Below are 26058 nucleotides of genomic sequence, written 5' to 3'. Positions count from 1 at the left end.
CAACTTTTACACTCCTTGGGTGAAACAGATTTGTACTAGGAGGTGGTGAGCCCTGGTGGTCAGTGCCCCATGAATCTTTATCTGGGAATGTGGTTAATTGACAAATGCCAATCACACCTCCAGCCCACTCAGAAGGGGGTTCTCAGCCACCCGCACAGCACAAGTGTAGGCAGGGAGCCAGGGTGCGTCGACTCGGGGTGCAGAGTGGGGTGGGCTGCAGATCGTGGGATGTGCAGGGGGTGTGGGGTGCAAGGGGTATAGGGGTGTAAAGGGTGTAGGGTATAGGGGTGTAAAGGGTGCAGGGTGCAGGTGGGCAACTGGTGTAGGGTTGCAGGATGCAAAGGGCACAGGGGCGCAAAGGGTGAAAGGGGTGCCGGGGGTGAGGAAGAGCAGGTGGAGGGGTTGCAAGGGTCAAGGGGTGCAGAGCCCCAGCCGGGCTGTGCCCCGGGTGGATGTCTCCAGCTGCGGGCGGGGCCGCACATCTGGGCGGGGCGGGGCGGGGCGGCCGGGCAGTGACTCCGGCGGGGCCGGAGCGGAGCATCCCAGAGCCGGTGCGAGCGGCGCCCGAGCCGAGCCAGGACCATGCCCAAGTGCCCCCGCTGCCAGAAGGAGGTCTACTTCGGTAAGGGCTTCCTGCTTCCCTCCCCCCCCGCGACGCCCCTACTCTGCGGGGACTGCAGGGCTGTCGGGCTGCACATGCTGGGGTGCCCCGATTCTGCACCCCGCTGGGGTTTGGGTCCCTGGGACACCGCAGCGTTTACAGGTCCCTGTGCACCCCAGCAATGCAAATTCTTGGGGTGCCTCAAAGTTGTGCACTCCTGTGCTGTGGGTCCCCAGGTTTGCCTGGGTGGGTGACCCTGTAAATGCACCCAAGGAGGTGTCTCGCTGCAGGGTGTGGGCTGCAGCGAGTACCCCCACCCTACAGCCAGGACCACGGCACAGCAAGGGAGCTCAGCCCTGTGCCAGTTTGGAGCCCAAGGGCCTGGCTGGTGCAGCCCGCTGCACCCACACTCATGTTCCTAAGTAAGTGTGTTGCCCACATGTCCTGTGTGGTTTAGCAAAGTGAGATGGCAGCCCTTGGGTGTTATTTTTAAGCCACTGTTGCAGGCTAGCTGCAAGCCTTGTCTGGCTCCTGTCTGCTGCTGGGCTTCGGGCAGGTGTCCTTACCCCAAACGGGGACGCTGGCGTTCCAGGTTCTTGCCCCTTCTGGTGCTGTGATCCCGCTGTCCTGCCCATAGATATTTGGGGGTGTTTGAGCCTCTTGCCCTGCTGGTAGTGGCTGTCAGACGTCCCCACCTTCCTGGTTTAGCTGAACTTGAGGGGGTTTGCTGTAGTAGCTTATATTCACTCCTTACTTTTTAATTCACTAGAGCTGAGGGATCTGGGACCTGAGTGCCAACACTGACTTCTGCTCTCTCTGCCTTATTTCTGCTCTGCTCGTGTGTGTGCCCCAACTTCTACCTGTGCTTTGCCAGAGAATTTGGAAGCTCAAACACGGGGGCTGGTCTCCCTGTGAAACAACCATGCCTGTTAGTGATGCCCACCCTGGGGAGATGTGCTGGAGCTGGCGTGGGGGCTGCCCGGAGGGGTGTTGTGGACGTGGCTCCTGCGCTTGGGGAACATGACTTTGCCTAAACTTGAACTCGACACTTGCAGCCAGGCTTTGAGGTGGCATTTTGGCACAATACAGTTTGGGGCTCCCTCCTGCGACTGAGGGTTCTGGGGCACCTCTTTCACCCATGTCTTGATAGAAGGAGCTACCAAGGTGCTGGTGTCAGTGATTGCCTTTCCCTGTGGATCTGCTTCGATCCCAGTCAGGGTGAGCTGGGTTTGCTGTGCCTGCAGGTGCAGCTGTGGAGGGAGTGGAATAGTGTTGTTTGGCTGTGAGCTTATCAGGCTGCTCTTACAAAACCGTCTCTGTTGATGCTGAGGAAGGTTCAAAAGCTGCTGGAGGACCAAGCTTGCTTTGTGATTTGTGTCCCTGGAGATAAGGAGTACTGGCTGTGGAGGCAGAGCAAGCCCAGATCCAACACACCCCAGGGTTCTCAAAGCTTAGCAGTCCTGCTCAGGTGTGCCTTGGGCTGCTATTGGCCAAATCATGTCTGTAGAGAGCAGGGATTAGGAGGAGATGATGCCAAGAGACTGGGGATGGGGTCTGCAGGGCCACCACCAGATTTCCAGGGCAATCTCAGCTGCATGGCCAAGAGCCGAAGGGCCCTGCTGCAGTGAGCCTTGGCAGAGCTCCTGCCCGAGTGTTAGTGCAAATGCTTGTGCAAGAGGTGGGAAGGCTGAGCTCCTTCCAGAGCCTGATGATGGGAGGACCACGCTGTGGGCCAGGCATGGGCTCCTAACGGGGAGGACACTGGCTCCTGCCAGACTGCAGGCACAGGAGGCTCTTTGTGCCACTGGGGGACGGCAGCAGGGCTGCCTCGTGACATTTGGGCACTGCCCACACTCCCACCTCTGCAGCAGCCGGCCTGGCTCCTTGTGTAAGCTGTTGTGAGCATATTTGGACTCCGAAGAAGAGGTGCTTTGGGCTGCTGAGGGCCCCCTGGGGCACAGGCTGCCAGCAGCAGCTCGGTCCCATTGCTGGACCTTCTTTTGCAGGCATGGGTTGAATGCTTGGGCCTCGCTCTGGAGTTCCTGTGGAAAACTCTGCTTTATATCTGCAGAAAATACCCTCCTCCCCTGCTGTGCTGCAATTAAAAGCCACCCTGTGTTCCCTCCTCTCTCCGTAAACACATCCTGGCCACGGCAAACAGCACGTTGTCCCCCCTGCCGCTGCCTGAACCCCAGCCAAGCTCCAGCCCCACTCTGGTTTGCCATGGTGCATGCGGAATCAGAGTGGTGGCCAGAGTGCTGGTGGCTGGAGGAGACTGGTTTGTGCTGGTAGGGCACAGTGATGGCTTTGCCTCCTCAGTCCTAGCCAGCATCCCCCATTTGCTCCTGCCAACTCTAGTGATTGCTTGGGCTCCAGCTGGCTGGGGAGAAATTAATCCCCTTGCAGGCTGATGTTGGAAGGAGGAAGGTCCCAAAATCTTTGGAAGACAGATAGAAGTCAGTTTGTCTGCAAGGATGCAGCGATGTTCACCCTGGGCACAACACTGCTGTTTCAGATCTCGGTGTCTGGATGTGCTCAGCCAAGTGTGTGCACAGCGAGCACTTGGTTTTGAAACAAGTTGCCCTCTGTCCTGGACAAATAGACTTGAGAGAATGCCCCAAAACATCCTCCCTAGGGTTGATGGTAAGGAGATCAACCTACCAAAACTTACTTGTTGTGCCTGTTCAGTGCCTAAACTAACCTGTCTCCTTTCCATGGCAGCCGAGAAGGTGACTTCTCTGGGGAAGGACTGGCACCGGCCCTGCTTGAGATGCGAGAAGTGTAACAAGACCCTGACGTCTGGTGGCCATGCAGAGGTGAGGTTTTCTGCCCAGGAGGTCCCTGTCCCCTGCAGCCAGGGACTGCAGGAGGGGTGGGATGGACAGGGATGGGGCTGAAGGGCAGCAAAGGCTGATGCTTTCTCTTTCCCTGCAGCACGATGGCAAACCATACTGCAACCACCCCTGCTATGCCGCCTTGTTCGGACCCAAAGGTAGTGTCACTGTGGCTGGGGCTCTGGGAGGGAGGAGAAAGCGGCTCAGGGTTTCCATTTCTTGGTGCGTTCACTGACCTGCAGCAATGCTGACCCCGCTCTGTCTCTCTTCCAGGGTTTGGCCGGGGAGGAGCTGAGAGCCACACATTCAAATAAACCTCAGGTTGGTGCCTTCCCTCGGTGTTCCCCTCCTGCCTCCATCTGGCCAGGCTGGCTGGGACTGTACCCCCCAAGCAAGCGGGGAAGGCGGACAAGCCATGGCATCTCCCCAGGCTGGCTGTGACACCCAGCCCTCACGCCAGCGCTCGGGAGCAACCTGCTGGGTGCCAGCTCCTCCTCTCCACCAGCCCTCAGTGACCGTCAGCACCCGCTTAGCTACAGCAACAGACACCAAAGCCTTTTGCTTTGTGGCCTGTCAGCAAAGACAGGGTCTCAGGGTCTGTCCCGGAGCACCGTTGTCCCTGGGATATCTCTGCTCCCAGACCAGCCTCACTTCATCCATCCCTCTCTTCCATCCCTCTCCAGGTCTGGCGGTTCCCAGCACAGCCTGATGACAGCACCAACGCACGGCAACAGACATGCATTTTTGTTTTTAATTCACTGTGTACTAGACTAGCACATTCAAAGCAATAAGTAACCAAGGCTGGGGCTGGTGCGGAGAGGAGCTCTGCTCCAGATGGAGCGCTGCCGGGGTGGGGGCGTTGAGACGCCCTGCCGGATAGGAAATTTGGCCAGTATCGCTGGAGACCGCCTGAAGAAAAGACCGCACCCTTCCAGCCAAAACCCAGCCCTGCTTTTGGCACCCGGTTCTTGTGGCTGGGCCCACAGTTGTATTCTCAGTCTTTAATAAACCCAGACTGAGAGAAGCTTCGCCCATGTCGTGGCTGTGTGCTCTGTAAGAGGGGTGCTGTGGGACTTGTTCATGAAGTGCTGTCCACTTGCTCAAGGACCCCAGATGGCCTCAGGATCGAGCCACACACTGTGTGATGGCTCCATGTGTTTCTGCTCTTGGTGTCCACAGGTCCTGCCCGTGGCTGCCCAGCCCAGAGGCTGCCTGAGCCATGTGGGGCAGGAGCAGCCCCCAGGTGCTGCAGGCACCAGAGCTGGGGGATCCCCCTGGAAAGGGGTGGTGGGTGCTGTGCTGGTGCCTACCTGGGGACGTGGTCTTCCTGGGCTCAGGGGGAGGGTCCTACCCCACCCACAGCCTCACTGGGTCTGTGTCATGGCATTTGCAGAAGCTGAGAGCATGGTGGCTCTCACCACGAGCCTCCTCTTGTTGTCTGCAGCTGTAATGTGGTTAAAGCAGAGGCATGCAGTGCTGCTGGACATGGGTCTGAGACTGCTGACCCACAGCCTCTCCAGCACCAAACAGCCTCCCCAGCAACAAACAGCCTCCTGGCCATGTCTCGGCCCCTGGCAGTGCCTGCTGGGAAGCCATGACCATGGGCAGCACTGAGGTCTTTGCTCCTGGATCTGAGATGGCATTTTGCAGCCCTCAGTTGGGACAGGGAGGACTCTTGCTGGGAGACAGCTGACTGTCACATCAGGACAACCTGGTGTTTGTTACTTTCACTCTGAGCAGCTGTATGAAAAGTCCAAATAAGGTGGAGGTTACGGGCGAGGCAGAGCCAGCCTCCCGCGGTACGGAAAGCAAATGTATTACAAAGCAAGAGCTGGCTCACAAGTGCTTTGCTCTTTCGTGTTTCAGCCTCTTTGTCCCACTGGAAGAACAGCACTGACAGATGTAGAAGATGTTGACTTGTAGGATGTTTCTAAAATGGTTTCCTAATCATATCTTTCCCTAACCTGAAGCACCCCATTTACATATTCAGATATACTTTACAACGCTCTCAGATATTTTTGTCTGTGGTTTCTGCATGCATTTCCTTAGAGACTTCTCCACATCTTACTGTCACACCAGCCTTCTTGGGGCTTGGCCAAAACCCTCAGGGGTCAGGTACATGACTAATGTAAAAATCTTTGGTGCCAAAAGCAGCTTGACCTGATAAGCATCTTAAAACTTCCCACATGCTTGATGCCAAAAGGCTCTGCACCCACTAAGCACGCTTCAGTGGGACAAACTCGACCAGGCAGTGCTGTCTCACCTCCCACCTGGTTAACACAACAAATGTGGTGTTTGTGTCAAAGGCTATTGCCATTTGGCCACCACCACGCTTCACAGCAAGCCAGGTCTTGTAGGATCTCTTGTCCTCCCACTCCCCACACTGCCCTTGCCAGCACCCTCCCAGGGGTGCCAGTACCCGTGCCTTGGTCCTGCTCTGCACTGCTACTGGCACCCAGCCGTCCCCTGGGGGCACTGGATCATGGCTTTCCTCTGCAAACCTGGCTTCAAAGCAAGCTAGTGATAAAATCTCAGCAGCCTTGAGCATGCCAGTGAGATAGCATTTACCCTCAGCATTAAAATAATGGCAAACACAAGCCTTGTCATCCTCTGGGCATCCTCTGGTCCTTTTTGTGGGTGGTGGCTGCAGCTGGGGCAGGAGGCAGTGTGTTGCTGTTAGCAGTGTGCTGCTTGTGGCTGCCGTTTGCTTCCATCCCTGTCACAGATTTGCAGTGTACACTGGTGGCTGCAGATGGCTGTGCCTGCCCTGGGTGCATGGAGGGATGTAGGAACTGTGCAAGGTCTGTGCAATTCCGTGCAAAAAGCTCCTTCAGGCTGTTCTGTTTCTCTGCCTGTCCTGCAACAGGCACTCTCACGGAGACAGCGTTGAGCCCCAGGACTTGCTGTCAGGATCCTCCCCTCTGAGCTCTATGCCTGTACAAGTCATGCTCCCTGCCTGCTCCAGCCGTGATGCTGTGAGGTTGGGCAGTTCAGGAGTGGGTCACATCCATAAGGAGCCTTGGTCAAAGAAAATACATGATAAACTGATTTTTTAGAACTTGCTTCAGCCTTTGGAGAGGAAGCAGAAACAGCTGTATTGCATTTAGATAGGGAATCTGCGCTTGAGCCCAGCACTCTTCTCCGATGTGCAGCGTGGCTCAGCAGCAGGGAGGTGGGCTGTCAGCAGACATCATCTTCTCTCCATTCAACAGTAAATCTCTGTGGCCTGGAGCATGAGCCATGCAAACAGGCAGCAGTGTGGCTTCCAGTGCCACTCATCTGCGATGCTCTTGGCTCTGAGCCCCGGTGGGACCTGGGGACAGGCAGGGACCATCCCTTCCCTCGCAGTGTGGTGATGTCCTGGCTGTGCTGCTCCTACAGCAGGGTTGACAGTGAAAGCAGGATGCTCAGGGCAAATCCCAGCTTTGTGAGGGGAGCAGCCAAGGGATGCTGGCTCGGTGTGCCCTACTGCTCCCACCACTCGAGGCAGAGCACTGACCCTGGGGAGGTGGCTAGCAGTCCCCATGTCCTGCCTGGTCACCAGTCAGCAGCCACAGGCATGTCGCTGCCATCACAGGTGGGGTGAAGGCACAGCCCAGCCCCCAGGTGCCCATCTGGGACAGCAAAACATGTTGGGTGATCTCCAGCCTGCTGATGCCCAGCCTGAAGGTGCCCTGTTTGGAGACCTGAAACCATCGTTGCTGACCCCAGAGGGAGAGGCTGTGCTTCCTCTGCCATTATTCCGGAAGCTTGGTCTGAGATCACTGAAGTTTGTGGCTTGCTGAGCCTTGGTTGCTATAAACAATCACTGTGACAAAAAAAACAAACATCACCCGTTCCTCTGAGGGCTGGGTGCGGGTGAGCCCCAACGCCCTGGGTAGCGAAACAGAAGAGGCTTTGGCAAAGGACAGGAAACAGGATAGATTCAGAAACTAAACTGTTGCTGTTCCTCACCCTGGCTCTGCGGCTTTCTGTACAGAAGAACAAAGGAGAGGGGGACACATAAAGGGGTCCTTCAGCTGATCTATAAGAGGTGGGGGTGTTACTTGAACCCCCAGTGGAGGCAAAATGCAGGCAGGAGGGGCAGGTATGGGTTGCCTGGCCCTGCATCGTCCTCCCAGCACAGATGGGATAGACATTAATCCGAAGCAGGGGACAGATGTGTCCCTGAGCTCACAGCTGGCAAGGGGAACGGCTTAGGCTGGAAGCCTCACAGCAGAGTTCTGCCCTCAGCATCGCTCCCCAGGGCCATCCTTAGTGAAAGCAGCAGCCACAACGTGGGGACAGGGCCATCTCCTGCCAGCATGGCCGTGGCTGCCAGATGCAGCTCACATCTGGAGCTGGAGGGGGGACAGGTTCAACGCTGCTTCGCTGACATGCCGGCAGGGCCACTGACACTCCCCAGCCAGCTCTGATGGGGACACTGACGTGACACCTCCAGTGTGGTGATTTTGTGTCTCAACACTGCTTTGGTATTTTTAAGGCTGATTTGTGTTAAGCTCAAAGCGCTCAGGTATCTTTTAGGTCAAGAAAATGTTTGGACATCTCCAAACACCTCAGAAACCTGTCTTTTTATCTGGACAATGGCAAGAGGGACTGTGCAGCTGTTGTTGGGCAGCAGGAGCCCTGCAAGATCATGCATCAAGCTGGGACTTCCTAGCCCAGCTCTGCAACCGCTGCGGGTTGGGAAACCCCTGTCCCACCAGCGGAAACAGCTTTGCAGAGGTGGCAAAGAGGAGGTCAAACCTCATTCCTGGTGGGGAACATTATCCCCAGCAAATACTGCAGCAGCTGAAGATACTGAAGGCAGAGGGGCTCTGGGTAAGGGAGATGACCAGGAGTGTAAGGAGAAGCAGCTGAGACCAGGAATCATGGTACTGGAGACTGAGGTCTAATCAGTGAGCAAGGAGAGGAGGGGATGGGCTGTTCCACCATCACCTTGTTCCCAGTGCTGATGATCCAGTGTTGGAGTGGAGTGGGGTGTGAAGAGAACTGGGGACATTTGCCAGGTCCTGGGTGGCTTTCCCCAGCAAGGAGACTGAGAAGAAAAGTTGGCATCCAGTGCTAGAGCTGCATTTTACTTTCACTCCTCCTGTGTTACTTTCCAGGAAACAGGGAGAGTTTCCAAGGGGGAAGGTACAAGATCTTCCCACTGAAGTGTCTGTCTTCTGTGAGTCTTGGGTTAAAGGCTCATGGAGGAAGAGGTCAGAGGGAGTTTCCCGCAGTGCAGAGGAACGTCAGCTTGGCTGTGTAACTAAAAAGGAAAAGGTGAAACTCCAGAGAACAGAGAACTGTGAGATCTCAGGTCTTTTTTTCTGATCCTTCCCAAGTCAGTTATTGTGCTGAAAGTGCAGATCGTGTATCACAGGACCTGAAACGCCAACGCCCACAGTAAGCATTCAACTGCTGGGAGCTGACCTTGAACTTCGGAGCTACAGCCCACACATGGGCCTGCTGCAGACTAATTAATTTACTGTTTTGAGGAAAACCTGCACTAGAGTATTTGTGTAACCATTACGGTCCCTCTCAGGGATCCCATGATCTGTAAGCGTTGTGTGATGCGACCTGGCATATTAAACGTGTGCTGGTCATCCCAGCAATGTCAGGCCCCCTGGCACCCACTGGTGAGGATGGTGTCAGGAGGCAGCTCATTGCTCTCTGGCAAGGCGACGCTCCTTCCTGCCATCATGATGTTCGCCCTGTTGCAAGAGTGTGACTTTTCCCGCTTCAATTAACCTGGTGTCATGGCGAGGGGAGAGAGTGCATGTGTGACCAAGCTAGGAGGGTGTTGGGAAGGAGCTGGGAACCTTTGCAATGAGAAACCATGCAGCCTGACTGATCTGCTTGGGGTGTGAAATGCTATGGCCACCCAAAGCTTCTCTTGCACGGGCAAGGAGAGCAGCTGGTCTCCGCTCCGATGGATGCTCAGCTGCTGCTGCTGTGAGGAGAGAGGAGAGGAGAGGACAGGAGCTCCGGCTGCCTGGTGGAGCGTGGGAAGCACCGATGCACAGCCTGGGGGCCTGGCTGGGAGACAGGTTGGCTCCTGCCTGCGCCTTCATGGGGATAAAAGCATTAAAAAAAAAATAAAAGACCAAAGGGGTTGTTTTCCCAGGAGGAGAGCTCACGTCTTCCCCTTGGTAGGGCTGGGCCGAGGTGACATCAGGAAGCCGTGCTGCTGCTGGGGCGAGCAGAGATGGCCGTTATCGCATACAATCTGTATGAGGCAATGGACGCGGTTGTCATTGCTGGCAACGGCTGCAAACAGTGGGGCTGTCTGTGGCTGTGGGTTGCCATGGAGCGGGTGCAAACAGGCGCCCTTGGCTCTGGCTGAGTCACCCGGGGAGGAAATCACCACGGCTGACACATCCCGCGAAAAACGGCCGGCTGCACAGTGTCACGTGAACCCGAGGAACCAAGACAGGGTGAAGCCTGGTGACCTGTCCCCAGGAGCATCACTGGCCTCTCAGAGCCCACCTGGACTTTCCCTTCCCATGGTGGTCCCCATGGCTGCTACCATTGCGGAATCAATCCACAGCTCAGTTCCTCTCAAAAACGCCTGGGTGCTGGGACAGAGCTGGGGCCTAGAGGAACAGCCGGGCAGGACAAGCTGAGCTTTTGGAGGCTTCCACTGGTCTCCTGGGACTTCACACATACACATGGTGACATCAGAATGGTGTGCTGACGTCAGACAGTCATCGCTTGTTTGCATCTGTCAGTGTCCACGGCCTGGGGTTTGGAATGAGGAGGGTGAGAGTGGCGGGGATGCAGCAGGGCAGGGGCTCTGCCATCCCTGCTGGGACAGCATGCCAGGTCTGTCACGCCATCAGCTCCTTTGTCTGTGCACAGCACAAGGCTCAGCAGCAGGAAACCATCGCCTTCCCTTCAGCTTCTCCCACCCTGGGAAAATCACCCAGACAGCCAGCAGAGGAGATAAGTGGGGTGTCGTGTGCCAGGACAGAGCCCCTGTTGCACCACGACATGCTGCCTGGTGTCTGACTCACCCGTGGCTGGGTGCCAGCCCTCCACAGCGCCAGGTGGCTTGTGTCAGCTGCACCCATGGGCTGTGTGCTGGGGGGCTGGGGACCAGGGGCTGCTGGCCAGGAGGGCCGCCAGCCAGGAGGGCCGCCAGCCCGGCTCTAGGACGCCGTAGGGCTGGTCTGGCTGGTGGGATGGAGACATGGCACAGGGGGTCTTGGTGTGCTGGAATGGTTTGCATCCCAGCTGCTGCCCCTGTGCTAGGGGATGATGCTCGCTGTCTGGGGGCTGGTGTGTTGGCCGGGGGATAGGAGCCCAGAGAGGGGGGTGATGGGCAGAACCACCTACTGTTGCATGCACTGGGTGCTGTAGGAGATCCCTTGTCTCAGCAGCTGCCCTGGGGAGAAAAGGCCTAGACAGAGGAATGTGTATGGCGACAGGGGTGTCTCTTAGCAGAGTTTATGCAGTGGTCAGGAAAACACAGGAAATTGGCTCCAGCTGAAGGTCCTCCTGCCCGGAGACTGCAGCATGGACCGGAAAATAGACAAGCGATGTGTCATGGAGGGACCAGATAGCGCCTGATAGCAGCAAGGTATGGAACGTTGAGAAGGATGCCAAAGACAGCAGAGGATTATCCAGGTCCGATAAGGCTTTGGGCAATGAAAAAGGACTTTATGGGCCATTGGGAACCAAAGGCAAGGAACCGTATGGAGGTGCCAAACCTGTTAGGAAGGAGAGCAAAGAAGTGGATAGAGATTGCTGAGTTGGAGCTGGACAAGGCATGATGAAAATGATTTCCAGGCCATTAGGAAAGAAGGAGGATGTGAGACAACAGCTGCTCGAGGAAATATTTTAAAAATCCTTAAGCCTGGATAACTCACACCCAGGGGTCCTTTCAGGGCTGGCTGGAGCAGCAGCCAGGATCCGTGGGACTGGGAGAGCATTGTGCGAGATCCATAGAACACTAACGCAGCCTTCGGCTTTGGGAAGGGCTGTGCTTCTCGGCATGAGGGTGGGAGGCAGGAGAGGCAGCAACTAGAGGGGAAGGGGGCAAATACAGTTCACGCTAGCAAGCGGACTTTGCTGAAGGTCTCATCGGACCAACACTATTTCTCTCCTCATTGCGAGCAGCCATTTGGCTGTACGAGGCCATTCCATAGCTGGAAGGAATTTCACATGTTGTTTCATGGTGCTCAGATGCTGGAAATAAAAGAGAAAAGCATCATGCTAGATCCATAGATAACACATTAAATGGGTTATGATCTGGTTAGTTGGCCAATAAGCCATCAGTGGAGGTTTTGATCACGGGCAGAGGCATCCTTGGTTCAGCAGGGTCACTGCTGTGATGACGGAAGGGCCCAGTCTCCCTGGTATCAACTGGTTGTGGTTGCCTGTGCTGCCTGCAGTGGGAATGTGTCTCAAGGCCAGGTTTCAGCCATGCAAACCCCAGCCAAGAGGTGGACTTTTTCTCTCAGTGACTCAAGCTGTCTCCCAAATGGCAGAACTGTTTCTTTCCACTTGACTCCCCAAGGATTAATCCCTGGGATTGCTTCAATTAAGAGCTTATACGCCTGGAGACCTGAGCTGCCTTCATCGCACGCTGCTGAACAGAGAGGAAGGCAGGAAGCACGATTGGAGCTGATCCCCTGCTGCCAAAACCCTGTGCTCTCCCATTGCCAGAGAAATGATTTCTTGTCCTGACAGCATCAGAGCTGTATTTGTAGAAAGGTCAAAATGAGTTTTATGATGACTCTTTCAGGCAGGGAGGGTGGGGGAAGCTTGTAAGGGCTTGCTGGGGGTTTTTGGCTGGGTGGGAGATGTGGCCATGGCTCAGGGTGAGCCTGCCTTGCCTCACGTGGGCAGCAAGAGGTAACCTGCACGCTTGTTGTCCCCTGGGCTGTGGGTCACTGCCCACGGCAGGCAATCAGTGGGTTCCCTGCCTTAAGGCATGAGCACAGGCAGGATAAATCACGGGAAGATCAGTCGGCTGTGAGAAGCCAGAGAGGAAGCCCCGGGGACACCCCCCCGGGCGGTGTCACGGCTCGGGGCGGTGTCACAGCTCCGAGAAGTGGTCACAGCTCCGGGTGGTGTCACACGCGTGTCGCCCCCACGCGGCGCAGGAGCCGCCGCTGCAGTGCTTCCTCCCAGTGGCCAGGGGGCGCTGCAGCCGCCGAGCTCAGCGGAAGCGCGGGGCCGCTCTGCGCATGCGCCCGGTGCGCGCCGGCAGAGGCGGGAAGCGGCGGAGCGCGATGCGGAGGCAGCCCCGGGAGCAGCAGCAGTCGGGCCGGGTGCTGCCGGGCGCCGTCGGAGCGCTGTGCCGGGCTTTGCCGTCCCGTGCCCGGCCCGCCCCAGACACTCTCCGCCGCGCCAGGTTCGACCGGCCGCAGGCGGTGAGCGCGGCCCCCGCTGTTCCTCCGCACCCCCGGGAGCACAGGGACGGGACAGGCGGTCGGGGGATGTCTCTGTGGGCGGCAGGGATCCCCGTGGGGGGACACTGTGACAGAGACAGCGGAGTGGGGCCGGGTGGGGCTTCTGCGTGGGCCCCGCGCTCTGGACTCAGCACACTCGCTGCTCTTGGAAGGGATTTGTCTTATCGTGGTTTTAACTGAGAGCTCCGTAAGTCACTGAACACCTTTGTAGTGTCACCTGAGGTTTGCCGCCCTGTACACCAGCCTGGGGCTTTACAGGGTGGTCCTTGTGAGGCTTCCAGCTCACGCACAGGGTGCTCCACTTGCTCACTTATTTTAAGCATGGTATGAATGCTGACTAAAATTCCAACTGTAAGAATCAGTGTTTCAGTTTGTCAGCGTGGCCCAACCCACTGTGTGCTGCCTCTTCTTGTTTATTGAGTTTTTGATACTTCAGGTGCTTGTTAGACTATGGGCAAGTTGTGCCATATGTGGTTGTATCAGAGCAGATATTTTGGAAGCCACGCTCCTGTGTGTGTGTTCCCCAAAGAATAAATGCTGGGTTTTGCTGTACAGCCAGCATTATTAGCCCTCTCTAAGTGCACCTTGCTGTAGGTGGCATTCATATGGCAGCTGATATGTGAACCTACCTGATTTGATGGTGTTGGCAGGATGCAGGTTTGCTCTTGCATGTAACAGCTGATGCTCAGGTATGGGTCTAATTGGCTAATTAGCACTAATTACATGGCAGATACTTTTCCTTGCTGAGCTCCCACTATCCCTTTCTTTCTTTTGCAGAGCCTGGATTTCTGGAGGTTGCTTTATGCTCTTCTGAAGCAAATCCATGGAGGCAAGTGGGTGGAGTCTGATGCCATAGGTAACCTAGTCAGTCTGTCTGACTGCGCAAGTTCTGTCTGTTCCAGGGAAGTATTGGGACTGGTTTTGTAGCACTTTTTATTTGACTCCCTGCTCCCTGTCAGGAATGCTCCATTTTGAGTACCTGTGCCACTGACTTACTGTTACATCACAGCTGTGCAGGCAGGTTTACTCCTCTTTGTCTTGGTTTGTCCAGGAAACTGGGATGTTTTTGTCTGCTAGGGGCTCTTGCTTCCCTTTGACATTTTACTGCAGGTAAATCTCTACAATGATCTTGTGCATTGTCAGCATCTGCAAAGATAGTTACAGAAATAGATTTGGTTTTCCCTTGATTCTTTCTCCATTCCACTTATGATGTATGATTCTGTGGTTAATTTTCTATCAAGTCCTATGTCAGGGCTGTGAATTATAGCATATAAACCATAAAGGCATTGTTTTGGATTGAAGTTCTAGACAAAATAAAAAGTAAAATGTGTGTGAATATTTTAGAGGGACCATGAATATCTCTATGGACAGAGCCACTGTTCCAGGGAGAAGCTGGATTCATGTTGACTTCTCACAGTGGCAGAGCACTAGTCACTTCTTAAATATATGTTATTTCAAGAACAGTAGTACCCCCCAGACTTTTCTCTTAAAAGATGTCTGTCTAGAGCCCGTTCAGTGTCAGAGGAAGTGGATAGAGGTCTCCTCAGACCAAAACCACTTAAAATCAATCCACTTTTGCCCTTGAAGGCAAAAAAACCTAAACACTTTTATCCTCTGAAGGGCTGGAAATCTAATGGCTATGTAAATGGAGTTAAAAAAGGCTAAGCATTGTGGACAGTATCTCTAAAGGAACATGGAACACAACTAGCATAGTTTTGCTGGGAGCTCAGCAGGAAATCAGCATGGGTCTGTGTTACTCACAGGACTGTTTTTCATTTGGCTGTTTTTGCTTATCCACAATCTGCTGTATATGGTAATTTGATTTATTGGCTGTCTCCTACAGCTTTGTGGAGGTGGTCCTGCACGAGTGCAGCCTCATTGAATTCTGGCTGCTCCCTTATTAATTGCTTGTAGCGTTTGGAGGTTTCCCTGTGCATGTGGCAGGTTGGTGGCTCTAGAGAGAGCACGCTCAGCCCCTGCTGGTAGATTGTGAGGTAGGAATGTGTGGTTCTGCCCAGAACTGCTGAGCTGATTTTCAAGAAACTTGTTTGTCCTCAGTGATTAAAGCTGAAACTTTGGTCAGATAGCTGTACAGTTTTTCAAATTACACTAATTACCTTTGCTTGGCCAAGTCAATGAGTTGTCTGCTGTGAGCACAATCAATATTTTAGTGCCTCTCTTCTCTATTCCTGCTCTGGAGCACTTATGGTCTTTCAGTTATTTAGTTCATGGAAATTAAGTGGAAACCTTGGGCATAGGGACTAAATAACTTCCTCAAGTTTGTACAGGATCCTGTAGCACCACAAGGAATTGAAATGGATTCCTTCGATCCATGTCTGGTGCTTTAGTCCATGGACCAGGCTTTCCTTTCTTTGCTTTTTTTGTACAGCCTCTTAATTATTGTAGCTAAAACAAGGAGAGCAGCAGTTGCCAGATCCCAGAGGAAGGCTGTGAAGACTCCTGAGGGTTACTGTGTGTACAGGAACAGCTTTCTGGAAAAGAGATGTCATACTCAAATGGCCATGCAACCTTTTTTTTTTTTTTTATAGGCTAAAAGCTTTTCCAAAGGAAATGCTGGGCTTTGGCCTGTAGTCTGCCTGTGTTGTGGGGGTCGCAGTGGTTCCTCTTACTACTCTGTAGAGCGAGACCTGCCAGATGTTGGACCATTTGCATTTGTGAGGTGCTTAGGAGAAACCAGTGTGTTACAAGGACAGAATACTTTTACAGATTTTGCCCATGGAAAAGGACAGATTTTTCCAGAAAACTTTTCCTTAATCTGGGAAATCCTTTTGTCAAGTGACTTTCAAAGTTTCACCTCAGTGTGTATTTCTGTTTCAAGTTACTAGTTTTCATTAGTCATTTTTTTATCTGCTTTTGTTATATAATTGAATTTTAGAGGAGATTAAACTTTAATTTGACTAGAACAGCTACTAGTCATTCCCTTGTTATGGCTGTGATGTGATTCTGTTTAGAAAAACTTTATGCATCATGTTTTTAAATGGTTGATATCTGTTATTGCCTAGCTAGCAGAAAACAAAATATTTGAAAAATCACATATAAAAAAAAATCCACAGAATTTGAAGTTTGAAAATGTAGGAACTATTGCATTATTGCAAAAAGAAAACAGAAACCTCACTGAAGCCTACCGGTCAGTGGTTATAAAATTCTGCAAATGGCTCTTTTGGTTTCTCATTTCAGAAGAATTTTTTCTTCACACAGTAAAAACCACTTACTGTAAACTTTGGTGCAAAGCTGTTAATACATATCAGCCCTTTAGATGTGTCAGAACAACGTGTCTCTCATCAGTGGAGTACGAGGCAAAACAAGCTGTGCAATGGTACTTTGGGCCTAACCTTGCTGATGAAGTCATGATCAGTGGTTTTGTGCTGCTCTTCCCTCACAGAGACTGAGAGCTGATGGACTTGATTCAACACCCTAACAGCCCCACCATATAGCAGTGCAATATGTATTTAGAGAGCTGGGGGAAATGTTTCTTTTCTGGAGCCTCAATTCATTTTTTATTGCATGGGAAAGAGGGCTGGAGCTGCAATATATTTTTGTTTGTTTGACAAATGAAGCAGAAAATGTTCTTCTGCAGCAGTAGTTTCCTATAATACCACTACCTATGCAGGTGTTTCTTGCCTGAGTGCATGAAGTAATGTATCTGTGTCTGTTCTTGTATTAGATTTAGTTCCTTTCCATCCTAGCCTGCCAGGCTAATGCATAACCCTTATTTGAACATCGTGCTGTAATTCACTGAAAATATTCTGCAGGATTCATAAAGCAGAAGAGCACAACTTGAGTATAGTTTTAAGAGAGCTGAACCTCGAGGTTCACCCGATGCTTGATCTAACCTCCTGAATGTACTTTCAGAAATAATGTGCATGCAGAAAAGGGGATTAGTTGGAAGGACTGTGTGGGTCTTTCTCTATAAATTGCCTAATCCTAATGAAATGCCATAAGAAGATGCTGTCAAAGAGAAGGTGTTTGAGTGACTGGTGTTACCTGCTATTGGAGTGATGGTTTTTCTCTGTCTTGGCTGCACATTTTGGAGGAATCCGTCTTGGTTTTGGGGACTCATATAACCTTCACTGCCATTTGTCTGAGCACTATTTCCTTGTTAGCATCTCTATAGAGAGATAAGGAAAACTAAGTGACGTCTCTAAGGTCATGGAAAGGCTCTTTGAGCCCCAGTTCAAGATCTGTATTTTGACTGTTCACTCACAATTCCTACCTGATAAACCAGTCGTACCCTCTCATGTGAGGGCAATGTGATGTAGAGGGAGAGAGGAAATAAGATAAAGGACCAGAGCAACACAGAAACTCAGGTGGTGAATTGCCTTGGTGGATCTGGTCCCCAGTGATGGAACTGAACAGAACTGATGATAAAGGAGAAAACCACTGTCTTGCTCTCTGTTCCTTCTCTTTGATATGTGATTTTTTTGGGGGAGCTCGCTGAACTGCAGATGGCAGCATGTGATGCTTGTTTGCTTTGAAAAAGGATCTTTGTTCCTTTTGGAGTGTTTCTACCTTTACCTGCTAGGGCAGTTCCTTTCTTGACAAATGCACAAAGAAAATGAAAGGGCAACATGAAAACCTAGCTCATGTGAGAATGTTCAAGAGTGATTAAAATAAAATCTCTAATATCTGAGTGTTCCCTCTGTGCATGAGTGATTGGAGTGCATCTCTGCAGCAAGATTTTCAGCAAACCATAGGCATTTCTGCCACCCTAGCATCGTGAAGGGAAGCTGCTTGTTTTTACATTCACAGGTTCTGCAAAAGGCCCAAGGTGATTTAGGTGTTTGTGTTTCCTTTTTGTGTCTATAATGCAGAAACAAGCTAGACTTAAAACCAATTGTCCAACTGTCATATGTGTCTGCAGAAGTGCTGCTACGCAGAACACTAGTCCTGCAAAAAATTAGTAGCTCTGCACCATTGTGTCATCGGCTTAATCACACTCTTGATATTCTTTTTTGCTCTTCACTCATGATTAATGTCTTTGTCAGGAATCCATTTGTAGCTTTCACTTGGCAAATCATGTATTGCCTACTGCTGAGGATGTGTACTCATGTGTATAACAGTTTGTTATACATGTATTTGGACTGAGAAGCACTCTGAAAGTAGGTGTGTCCCTCAGGATCTGCACTCATGTTTCCTGAAATCCTAAAGCTGGTTGAACAGTGCAAACAATATACCATCCTCTGGTTTGTCAAGGTGCAAAGGGTTTGATGGCTCTTTATGCCTGCCAGCTCCTTCCAGCCTCAGCAGATCTGTAGCAATGTGCTGCTCCTATGGGGTTGGTAGCATAGGCTGGTTTTGACTTAGCACAGAGCTGAGGATTACCGGTCAGAACTCTTTTCCTCAGTATTTTACAGTTCTGTAGTATCTGTCTTGTAGCTGTTAGGTAACATTTGCTGGGGTGAAGCAATAAGGATCAGGGCATTCCTGAGAATTAAATAGTCCATGCAGTCTGTGTGCAGTGTGGGCTGAATTATCTCTGCCTGCTCACTGGCGCCCAGAGATTTGCAGCAGGCTGTGAAACTCCTATCTCTACATTCCAGTTTCATTCAGGAGTAAAGTGACTCTGAGTGTTTACTAATTCATAGCATGCTTGGTGGCTCATAAAAAATGAATTGGTGAGTTGGAGTCCTGTTATAGTGGGGATGTCTATTTACCTTTTTTGCCTTTGTTAATCTCCAAGAGGCCATTACTGGCCTCTCAATTTTGGATTTCTTAATTTACCTTGGCAATAGTTCCTGTAGATCAAGATGGGGCAGCATAAGGAAGGCTTTTACCCTTTCCTCCTGTCTTTTATCGGTTATTGATGAAGACTCTAGTCTTCACTGTCTTTCACTAATCTTAGGCTTGATGAAAAATCTTGCTCTCAGAGGAGGCAGGAGTTTCTGGAACTGAATGAGTAAATGTATTGAGTAGTGCAGTGCGTTATTCCTAATTATTTTCTTCTTTTCAGATAACCAGATTAGGTTTGTGAAGTCAACACTGTGGTACCATGGCTATGGTAGGCCAGAACTCTATTGGCTACCCTCCGATGGCTCAGCGGGTAGTCGGGAGCTGCTGCTGGCGTTTTCCTGGCTGCTGCACAGACTCAGCCTCTTGGAGCAGCTTTTGGCTCGGAACAGAGTAAAGACTGGGGATGAAACCTCTGTGTGCACGGTGAGCAAACCCCCTAGCCCCTCCAATCTAGTCATGATTGGTAATACTGCTTTTCAAATCAATTCCTTGCATTTAAGATCACATGCACATGTTACTGTATAGACAATTGCTCTGGAGTGTGGAGTGACAGTCTCAGGAGAGATGATGATGTGTTTTCTGTGTTTATATCCTGTCTGTTGCAAATAAACCATCAGATAACATAGGCTGAATTTAACTGATCAGTGTAATGGGGTAGTGTGGCCAAGGCCTCTCGAGATGGTTCTAAGTTTGTTCCAAGTGATTTTAATCTGGTCAGACATTAATTACTGGTCAGTTTGGTTCAAAGTGACAGGCTCACAGAATCGTCTCATGTTTTGGCAGAGGACATTGTAGGTCAGAAACATGCCTGCTGATATCTCATGATGTCTAGGACCATGTGGTCTTTATGGCCATGCATATGTGCTCCTCTAGACTGTAGACTCTAGAATCCAGGGGACAGCAGAGCAGGAAAGCGAGAGTCTGGAAAGCTATGATAGGGCCTTTGAAAGGAAAACACTTGTACAAATGGAAAACAGTTCACAGAGAAGAGTCACCTTTGTAACATTATTAACAGTATTTTAAGGAAACAGACCACTCATGCTACACTATAGTTGTTTGCTGCACAGGAGAGGGAGCACAAGAGGCTGTGCGTGGCACTCTGGGTATGAGTGGTGGTGCCCTCCTGTGATGCGAAGGGTGCCTGGAGACTTCAGGAAAAACACACTTCCAGACAACTTTGTACTTTAAACTTCTCCTCCCTTTTTGTTGCTTTTCTTGTGTGGCAGCATTTTTTTTGTGTGTGTCCTTAATTCCTATTACAAAAGAGTGATGAGTGAATTGTAGCAGTTACATGAATTCAGGAAACAGGGCAGCACCTATGCTATTTTCTATGAAAGTCTTAAGTTTTGCATTTTCCAAAAAGACATTAAAGAGCTATGGTAATACAATGTTATCTCTGATGTCCACACAGAGGCACACTGAGAAATTTGTTGCTGTGCCTTTCACTGCAATTCTAACCTGCTCTACCTGTGTTTCTCAAAAAGTGTGGAATACATATTTAATGTTTTTATCCAATAACTGTCTGAAACAATGTTTGGAAAGGTTTACAAGTCTGGAATTTTTTTTTTCAATTGGCTAGACAAAAATTTTATAAACTGGGAGTGGAAGTTAGCATGTGTAGGAAAAGCTTGTATTAATGGCAACATTTCTTGTATGCTGTTCATCAACGTGATCTAGGAGAAGATGTCCCTGCTTATTGCAGGGGGGGTGGACTATAGATGAGCTTTGAAGGTCTCTTCCAACCCAAACTACTTTATGATTCTATGATAATAAAAATAGATGTTCATGCGTGGGAAAAATTACAGCATAACTAGTGTGGTTTGTGATTCTACATCACAAGAAAGTTAAAACAAACAGTTTTGAGAGAGAGGTCTTATCTTTATCAACTAGGCATTACAAAACAAATTAATTCAACTAGTAAGACCTAACCAAGTTAAGATCCAGAAATGTGCAGTTAAGGGCATAAGGAGATAGTGGTGGGTGAGAAGGAGAAGATAGGTGGGACACACAGCTCATTTTGGTTGGTAAGTCAGTTCCTTGTAAACCGCTCATGAAAGCCTGTTGTTTGTTGCATGAAAGCGTGATAGTTTTGTTATTGTTATTTGATAGTTATTTTATGGGATACTTTCATGTGGCAAAGTCTACTCATGAGTCAGACAGCGTTCAACAGTACAGCCCCTAAAATCAAAGCAAGCAAGCAAGAAAGAAGGTGAGGTTGTCAGTTTGATACCTGACATCTTGTGAGTTAAGATACAGCTTGAACAATTGAAGTACTAGAATTTTGACTCCAGGAATAGTAAATACCAGGTATTTGTGATACTTAAGCTGAGTGTTGGAAGATGTGTAACAAATTGTAAAGTCTTTGCTAAACATGAGAGATGCCTAGTCTCTGCAGTTGTAACTGTCTTCTATTTAAGTAAACTGAAAGAAAAAGGAAGAAGAAAAAAGCTTCACTAGAGAAAGATCTATGCGAAAAAAAGAAGAAAAGGAAATACTCTTTAAAACAACTGAAATTCTCATCTGAGAAAGAGCTTGAAAGGTCTTCCATCACATGGAGTCTTTAAAAAAAATTATAGAAACAATTGAAAATATTTTCCTGAAATGAAAATGTTGCAAAACAAAAATCCGTGAAGCAGTATTTGGTTCTGGGCGTTGCTGAGATCTCTGCCAAAATTAGCAAAGCATGAAAGCCAACGCTTTCTGGCAAAGCACATCTGTTGGTCTACTAGTGAGAATAAATGTGAAGAAAATTCTTACCCTTTGTCTTCATCTAAATAAAACGGACTCTCAAGAACTGTAGGCATAGCTGTAGTTCAAGCTGATATGCGCATGGTTTGCTTTTAAAATTTTATCTGAAATTCACAACAGTGGACAGGGTTTGGATGAAGAAGGGAGAATGCAGCTAATCCCTAAATTAAGGGTGCAATCATGTTCTGATTATTCTTTCAGCCTAAGTTTGAAACAAAGCCTACAGCCTTCTACATTGCTGATAATATGCCAAATACCAAACATATCAAGGGCCAATTAAATTAATTCCTTTCATTTCATTTCAGATTACCACTCTCTGGCCTTTGTTTCTTTGCAGTTCCTTAGCAACACAGTTTTCTTCCCCTGCAAATTGAACACTTCCATCAGCTGTAAAGGATTTCAGGCTGGTTATTTATAGAGGGACAAGGGTATTCATGACACATGATGGACATGGAGCTGAGCTGCTGCAGGGAATTCATAATCTGACGATCCTGAGCCAGGGAAGGCTTCTGCAAGCTTAGTTTTACGTGCATCTATACCTTCAGAGTCAAAAGTTAAGCGGTTCCTAAAATTATAAACTAAAGAGTGGTGAAAGCATGATGAACAAGTTAAGGTGGTAGGAGGTAGTGTCTAATGTGGCTCATGTAATTAAAAAAAACAATCTTGAGGTAGTTGTTGGTAAGGACACATATGGCCTATAGTAGCCTAGGATGATTATATGGGTCGACTGCTTTTGTGTGTTAGGTAAGAAAATCCTTCAAGGCACTTTGGCTTGTGTGGACTCCAGCTCATTTTTTATGTTTTGGGGAAGGGCAGTGCTGCAGTGTGTCTCCTGAGCCAGGCTGCTGCGTGTCTGCTGCAGGGTGTCCCAGCGAGCAGGACTGCAGGAGCTGCTGCCTTCTCCAGCCTTCCACCCATGGCTCTCTTGTAGTGTGTGAAGTTTATAAACTGAGGGGGAAGGCGATTAAAAGAAGAGACTGGAATGTGTGTTGCTGTGCAGGAGAAACCGGAGAGGCACGAGGGGATCGATGGTGCATGACAAACTTTAGTACCCGGCTGCTGTAGTGTAAGTCCCTTCTCTGAATTTACTGTGCTCATCTGTCAGCAGGTTGGTGACTCCAGAGGCAGTAAATGAAAGTTCAAACCTTGTACTGGTCAACTCTTTAAAAAAAAGTAAGCACTAATTCTATTAGATCTATAAACACTTAAGTACAGTCTGAGTTGAAGGTTCACATCGATTTATAGAAGTGTCTACTTGGGAATTCTTGCCTGTTGTTATTGCCTTAAAGCACTGGCTGATTAATTGATGGACATTGTCTTCAAAGGCTTTTTACATCCCTTGTGGATTTCTATCTCAAATATGCACAGCTGTGAATTGTTGCTTTGGTGATCATGTACAGGCAGATTATTCTCAAGTGCTGTTCATTGATTCCTATTTACACATGAAAATTCTGGAGTACAAAACACATCTGAGCACCGGCAGGTGAAACACCGTCTTTCACTGAACCTGTAAGGCAGACATGGGGAGTTCTCATCTTCTCTCCCTCTGAGAAGTGAATAATTGTTTGATATAAACCCACCTTTTTAGCACATTCAGTATTTGATAAATTTTTTTCTTTTTGTCTTGCTTTTTAAATTTTAGTGATATCATCACAGCTTTCTCCAAATCTATGATGGTTTGTGCAGATAATAGCAGTACTCTGTGAGCACGTACATGTTCCTTCTGTATCCAGAGAGGAATACTGCCCATACTGATATTATTTCTACAGCTGAAATTAATCTATGTGTTCCCCATAATTTAATTATGTGTGGAGGCTGTTAAGTTTTTTAGGTGGGGGCAGTGATGTGATATCCTTCATTATCACCAGGATGTGTTATGCAAACACTAGTTCTCGGTTCCACTAGTTCCCTTGACTGCTTCTCACCCTCTGAGGGAAATTGGATTCCCTTCCCCTTTTGTGAATTTATAGTAATCAACAAATAGAGCTATTATGACTATTACAGCTGGAATTCATGCATGTCTCTCTAGCATGCCAAAGTGAACTCAGAACCAGTTACTTCTGGTGGGGAAAAATGAAATTAAATATGCCTTCTGACTCTTAGGTTTGCAATTTGATTATCTTTTTTTTGTCACAGTCTAGTTTGGCTCACTGGCTATTTCCAATATAGTGTAAGGCTTATGCTTGGTCTAATCTTGTTGTTGAAATGCCTTTCTCTTATAGAAATCTTGACCACCACTGCTGTTCCATAAACCATGTTATTAGAGGAAAGTGTTAACGTAGCAGCAAAGCTTAATGTTCCCCTCAGCAGAAAACCAGGAAACCTTTGGCACTACTATCAGTAAATATAATTTTTTTTCCTCCCTTCTTTACCAATTCCAGTGAGGCCACAGAAGGGAATTTTATTAACCTATCGATACTGACTCAGAAGCATAATTACTTTCCAGATCTTTATGGGCTGTATTAATCTGTCAGCTTTCATTTTTTGATTTCCCTCCCTTATTCCCTTACACTCCTGCTTACACTCCTGTTCTCTTTGTCCTCCTGTCTTCCTAGTAACTCCCACCATTTATCTTTTTGCCCTTTTTTGGCTGCTGTTGTTGCTGTATCCAGTAGCTGCTAAGGAACATTTTTTAAAAGAGCTGTCCCTGAAACGTAGGGCACAGGATGCCTAAAGTTTCTCCTGCAGAATTTGCCTCACCCCATTTTTGCTGGGGCAGCCTGCTGGGTTTGGGGTGTCCTGCAACCCCCCTCCACGCCGCCTCTGCCAGGGCAGCCCCAGGGCCGGACCCTGGCGGCTCACAAGTCTATTGCAGCCCTCTGGTTGCACTGCTACCCACCCTCTAAAGGCTTGTACCAGAAACTAAGGGAGAAAAATGCTTGCCTGTTGGTTTTCTGCCTTTTGTACTTTTTAAAGCCATTTCCTGAACAGATAAGTATTGAACTCGAAGTGTTAATTTTTATCTCCTAAGTTACTGATATTGCTTGGAGGCTGAAACATGTTTTGTGGTCAGAGGTGATTAAATTAGGAATATGTTTTTGCCATACAAGAACTGGAGCATATTTCAGTTTGGACTCTTGAAATGCACTTTCTTCTTTTGTATTAAATGTTTTTTATTGTCTGACACAATTTTAAGAAGGTGGTGGTTTTTTTTAGACAGCATATCAAGGTAAAATGCTCTGAAAGAGGTGTCTGAAATGATCAGAAAGGCTTATAATTTATTGAATCTGCTCTTTCTCTGGGTAATGTCTGAATTTCAAGCAAACGCAAAATTTATTGAACCTGAGGTTGCAGCTGATGTGTTAGGGGTGGGGTGTTGCCAACAGGCACTGGAGTCACCTGAGCATTCACGTGAGGAGAGGAAGATAAGGACGGTCATGCTCATAGTAAGGCTTAGCATGGCCATGCTGTTATTTTGTGCTTTTCTGAAATATGTGGGGAGCTCATTCCTTGTCTGTTGGGGAAACCAGCTGATTTAAGATGTTTTAGTGCCTCTCCTGCCCTCCAGTGGCAGGGACCAGCCACTACCTTTGGTACCTTCTGGTTGTCTTTGCTCTGTGGCCTTTTGATTTAAATAAGCACATCCTCTGCTTTTGGTGTCCCCATTTAAGTGATCAGGGTTTAACTCTCATTGGAGGGTCTCTTGAAATAAAGCCCTTTTTCCTCAGAAGGATAAAAGGAGCCTGCAAAGGAGGGCACGGTTGGATTCGATGATCTTAAAGGTCTTTTCCAACCAAAACAATTCTGTGATTCTATGTGGCAGGGTTCTGCCGCTCCTTTCCTGAAAGGAAGGCAGTTATTGTTTCTTCTCTTGTGGCCTCTTGCTCCAGATGTGCTGCTGATGTAGCATGCTGCATTGCTGTCTCTTCAGTGGTTCCCCCCATCCAGCAGCTTGCCACAGTGGAGCAAAAGAAACGTGGGCAAGCAGGGCTGGCGGCTGCAGGCAGAGCAAATGCCATCAAGGCATTATTTATATTGCATTTCTTGAGCCCTGAAAAATGCTGTGCTCTGTGAGTTAAGATCTACTCTGCCATACATTTGTTGTAGTATATTTGGTTTCCATGTTTTGTCTGAATACATGATACAGTGAGCTTTGGGATTTGAATGTTATTTTAAAAGTGATATCCTCAGCCTCGCAGCTCCAAAGAGCAGGCAATGCTGCTGCTGCGCTCTGTTCCATGCTTTTGCTCTGTTGCAGAGCTCTTAAGTAACCTCCTGCAGGAGTGAGGAGGGATGGGATGAGGGACTGACTTGCTCTAGTGCCTCAGGCCTGTAGCTGTTGCCAGACAGGCTTGTTTGAAGAAGACAGGAATGGGTAGGAGCTATGTTTGCATTTTCTGTCTTCCCTCAGCACCTTCCCTTTTTCACTCTTTGCCAATCAGATACTAGCAGAGCTCTGGGGAGTGCTGTTGTGAGTAGTAATTTTTACAAAAGGCATTCAAATTGAAAAGCTAAAAGGCCTTGCAGAAACATAGGATTTTACTTTTTTTTGATTGCTGAATATGCTATGAGCATAACTTCTACATTGTGAGCGCTTACATTTGTGGAAAGCACATTCTCTGCAAATATCTGGACATTTAATGGGTATGTGCGTTGTGTGGGAGTGGGGTCTTGCACCATCTATCTTGCACCATGCAGATGTCTAATCTGGATCGTACCTCATCTAGGAGGAAATCCAATTAGTGTTGTTGATCGTGTTGTTAATGAAAATAGCCCTGTC

The 26058-nt window shown here is 49.2% G+C and overlaps 2 protein-coding genes across 2 annotated transcripts in view; both read left to right on the top strand.

Moving 5' to 3' along the window:
• The first annotated feature begins 542 nt into the window (after positions 1-542).
• Positions 543-4429, top strand: CRIP1 (cysteine rich protein 1). Its single transcript, XM_080348941.1, has 5 exons — positions 543-622; positions 3323-3417; positions 3536-3593; positions 3709-3756; positions 4119-4429. The coding sequence occupies exons 1-4, from the start codon at positions 583-585 to the stop codon at positions 3747-3749; spliced, it is 234 nt and encodes a 77-aa protein (XP_080205067.1). The 5' UTR covers positions 543-582; the 3' UTR covers positions 3750-3756; positions 4119-4429.
• Positions 4430-12656: 8227 nt separating this feature from the next.
• The window catches only part of TEDC1 (tubulin epsilon and delta complex 1), a gene marked incomplete at its 3' end in the record, with an annotated part of 66861 nt that continues 53459 nt past the window's right edge, over positions 12657-26058 (top strand). Inside the window, exons 1-3 of the mRNA XM_080348790.1 lie at positions 12657-12800; positions 13617-13695; positions 18811-19013. Of these exons, the coding sequence (XP_080204916.1) occupies positions 12660-12800; positions 13617-13695; positions 18811-19013 (423 nt within the window). The 5' untranslated portion in view covers positions 12657-12659. The remainder of the gene's footprint in view (positions 12801-13616; positions 13696-18810; positions 19014-26058) is intronic.

This window comes from Nesoenas mayeri (genome assembly GCF_963082525.1).
Source record: "Nesoenas mayeri genome assembly, chromosome: 8".
In the NCBI taxonomy this organism is placed as follows: Eukaryota; Metazoa; Chordata; class Aves; order Columbiformes; family Columbidae; genus Nesoenas; species Nesoenas mayeri.
The sequence above is the reverse complement of the archived record's forward strand: the minus strand, read 5'-3'. Positions and strand labels throughout refer to the sequence as shown.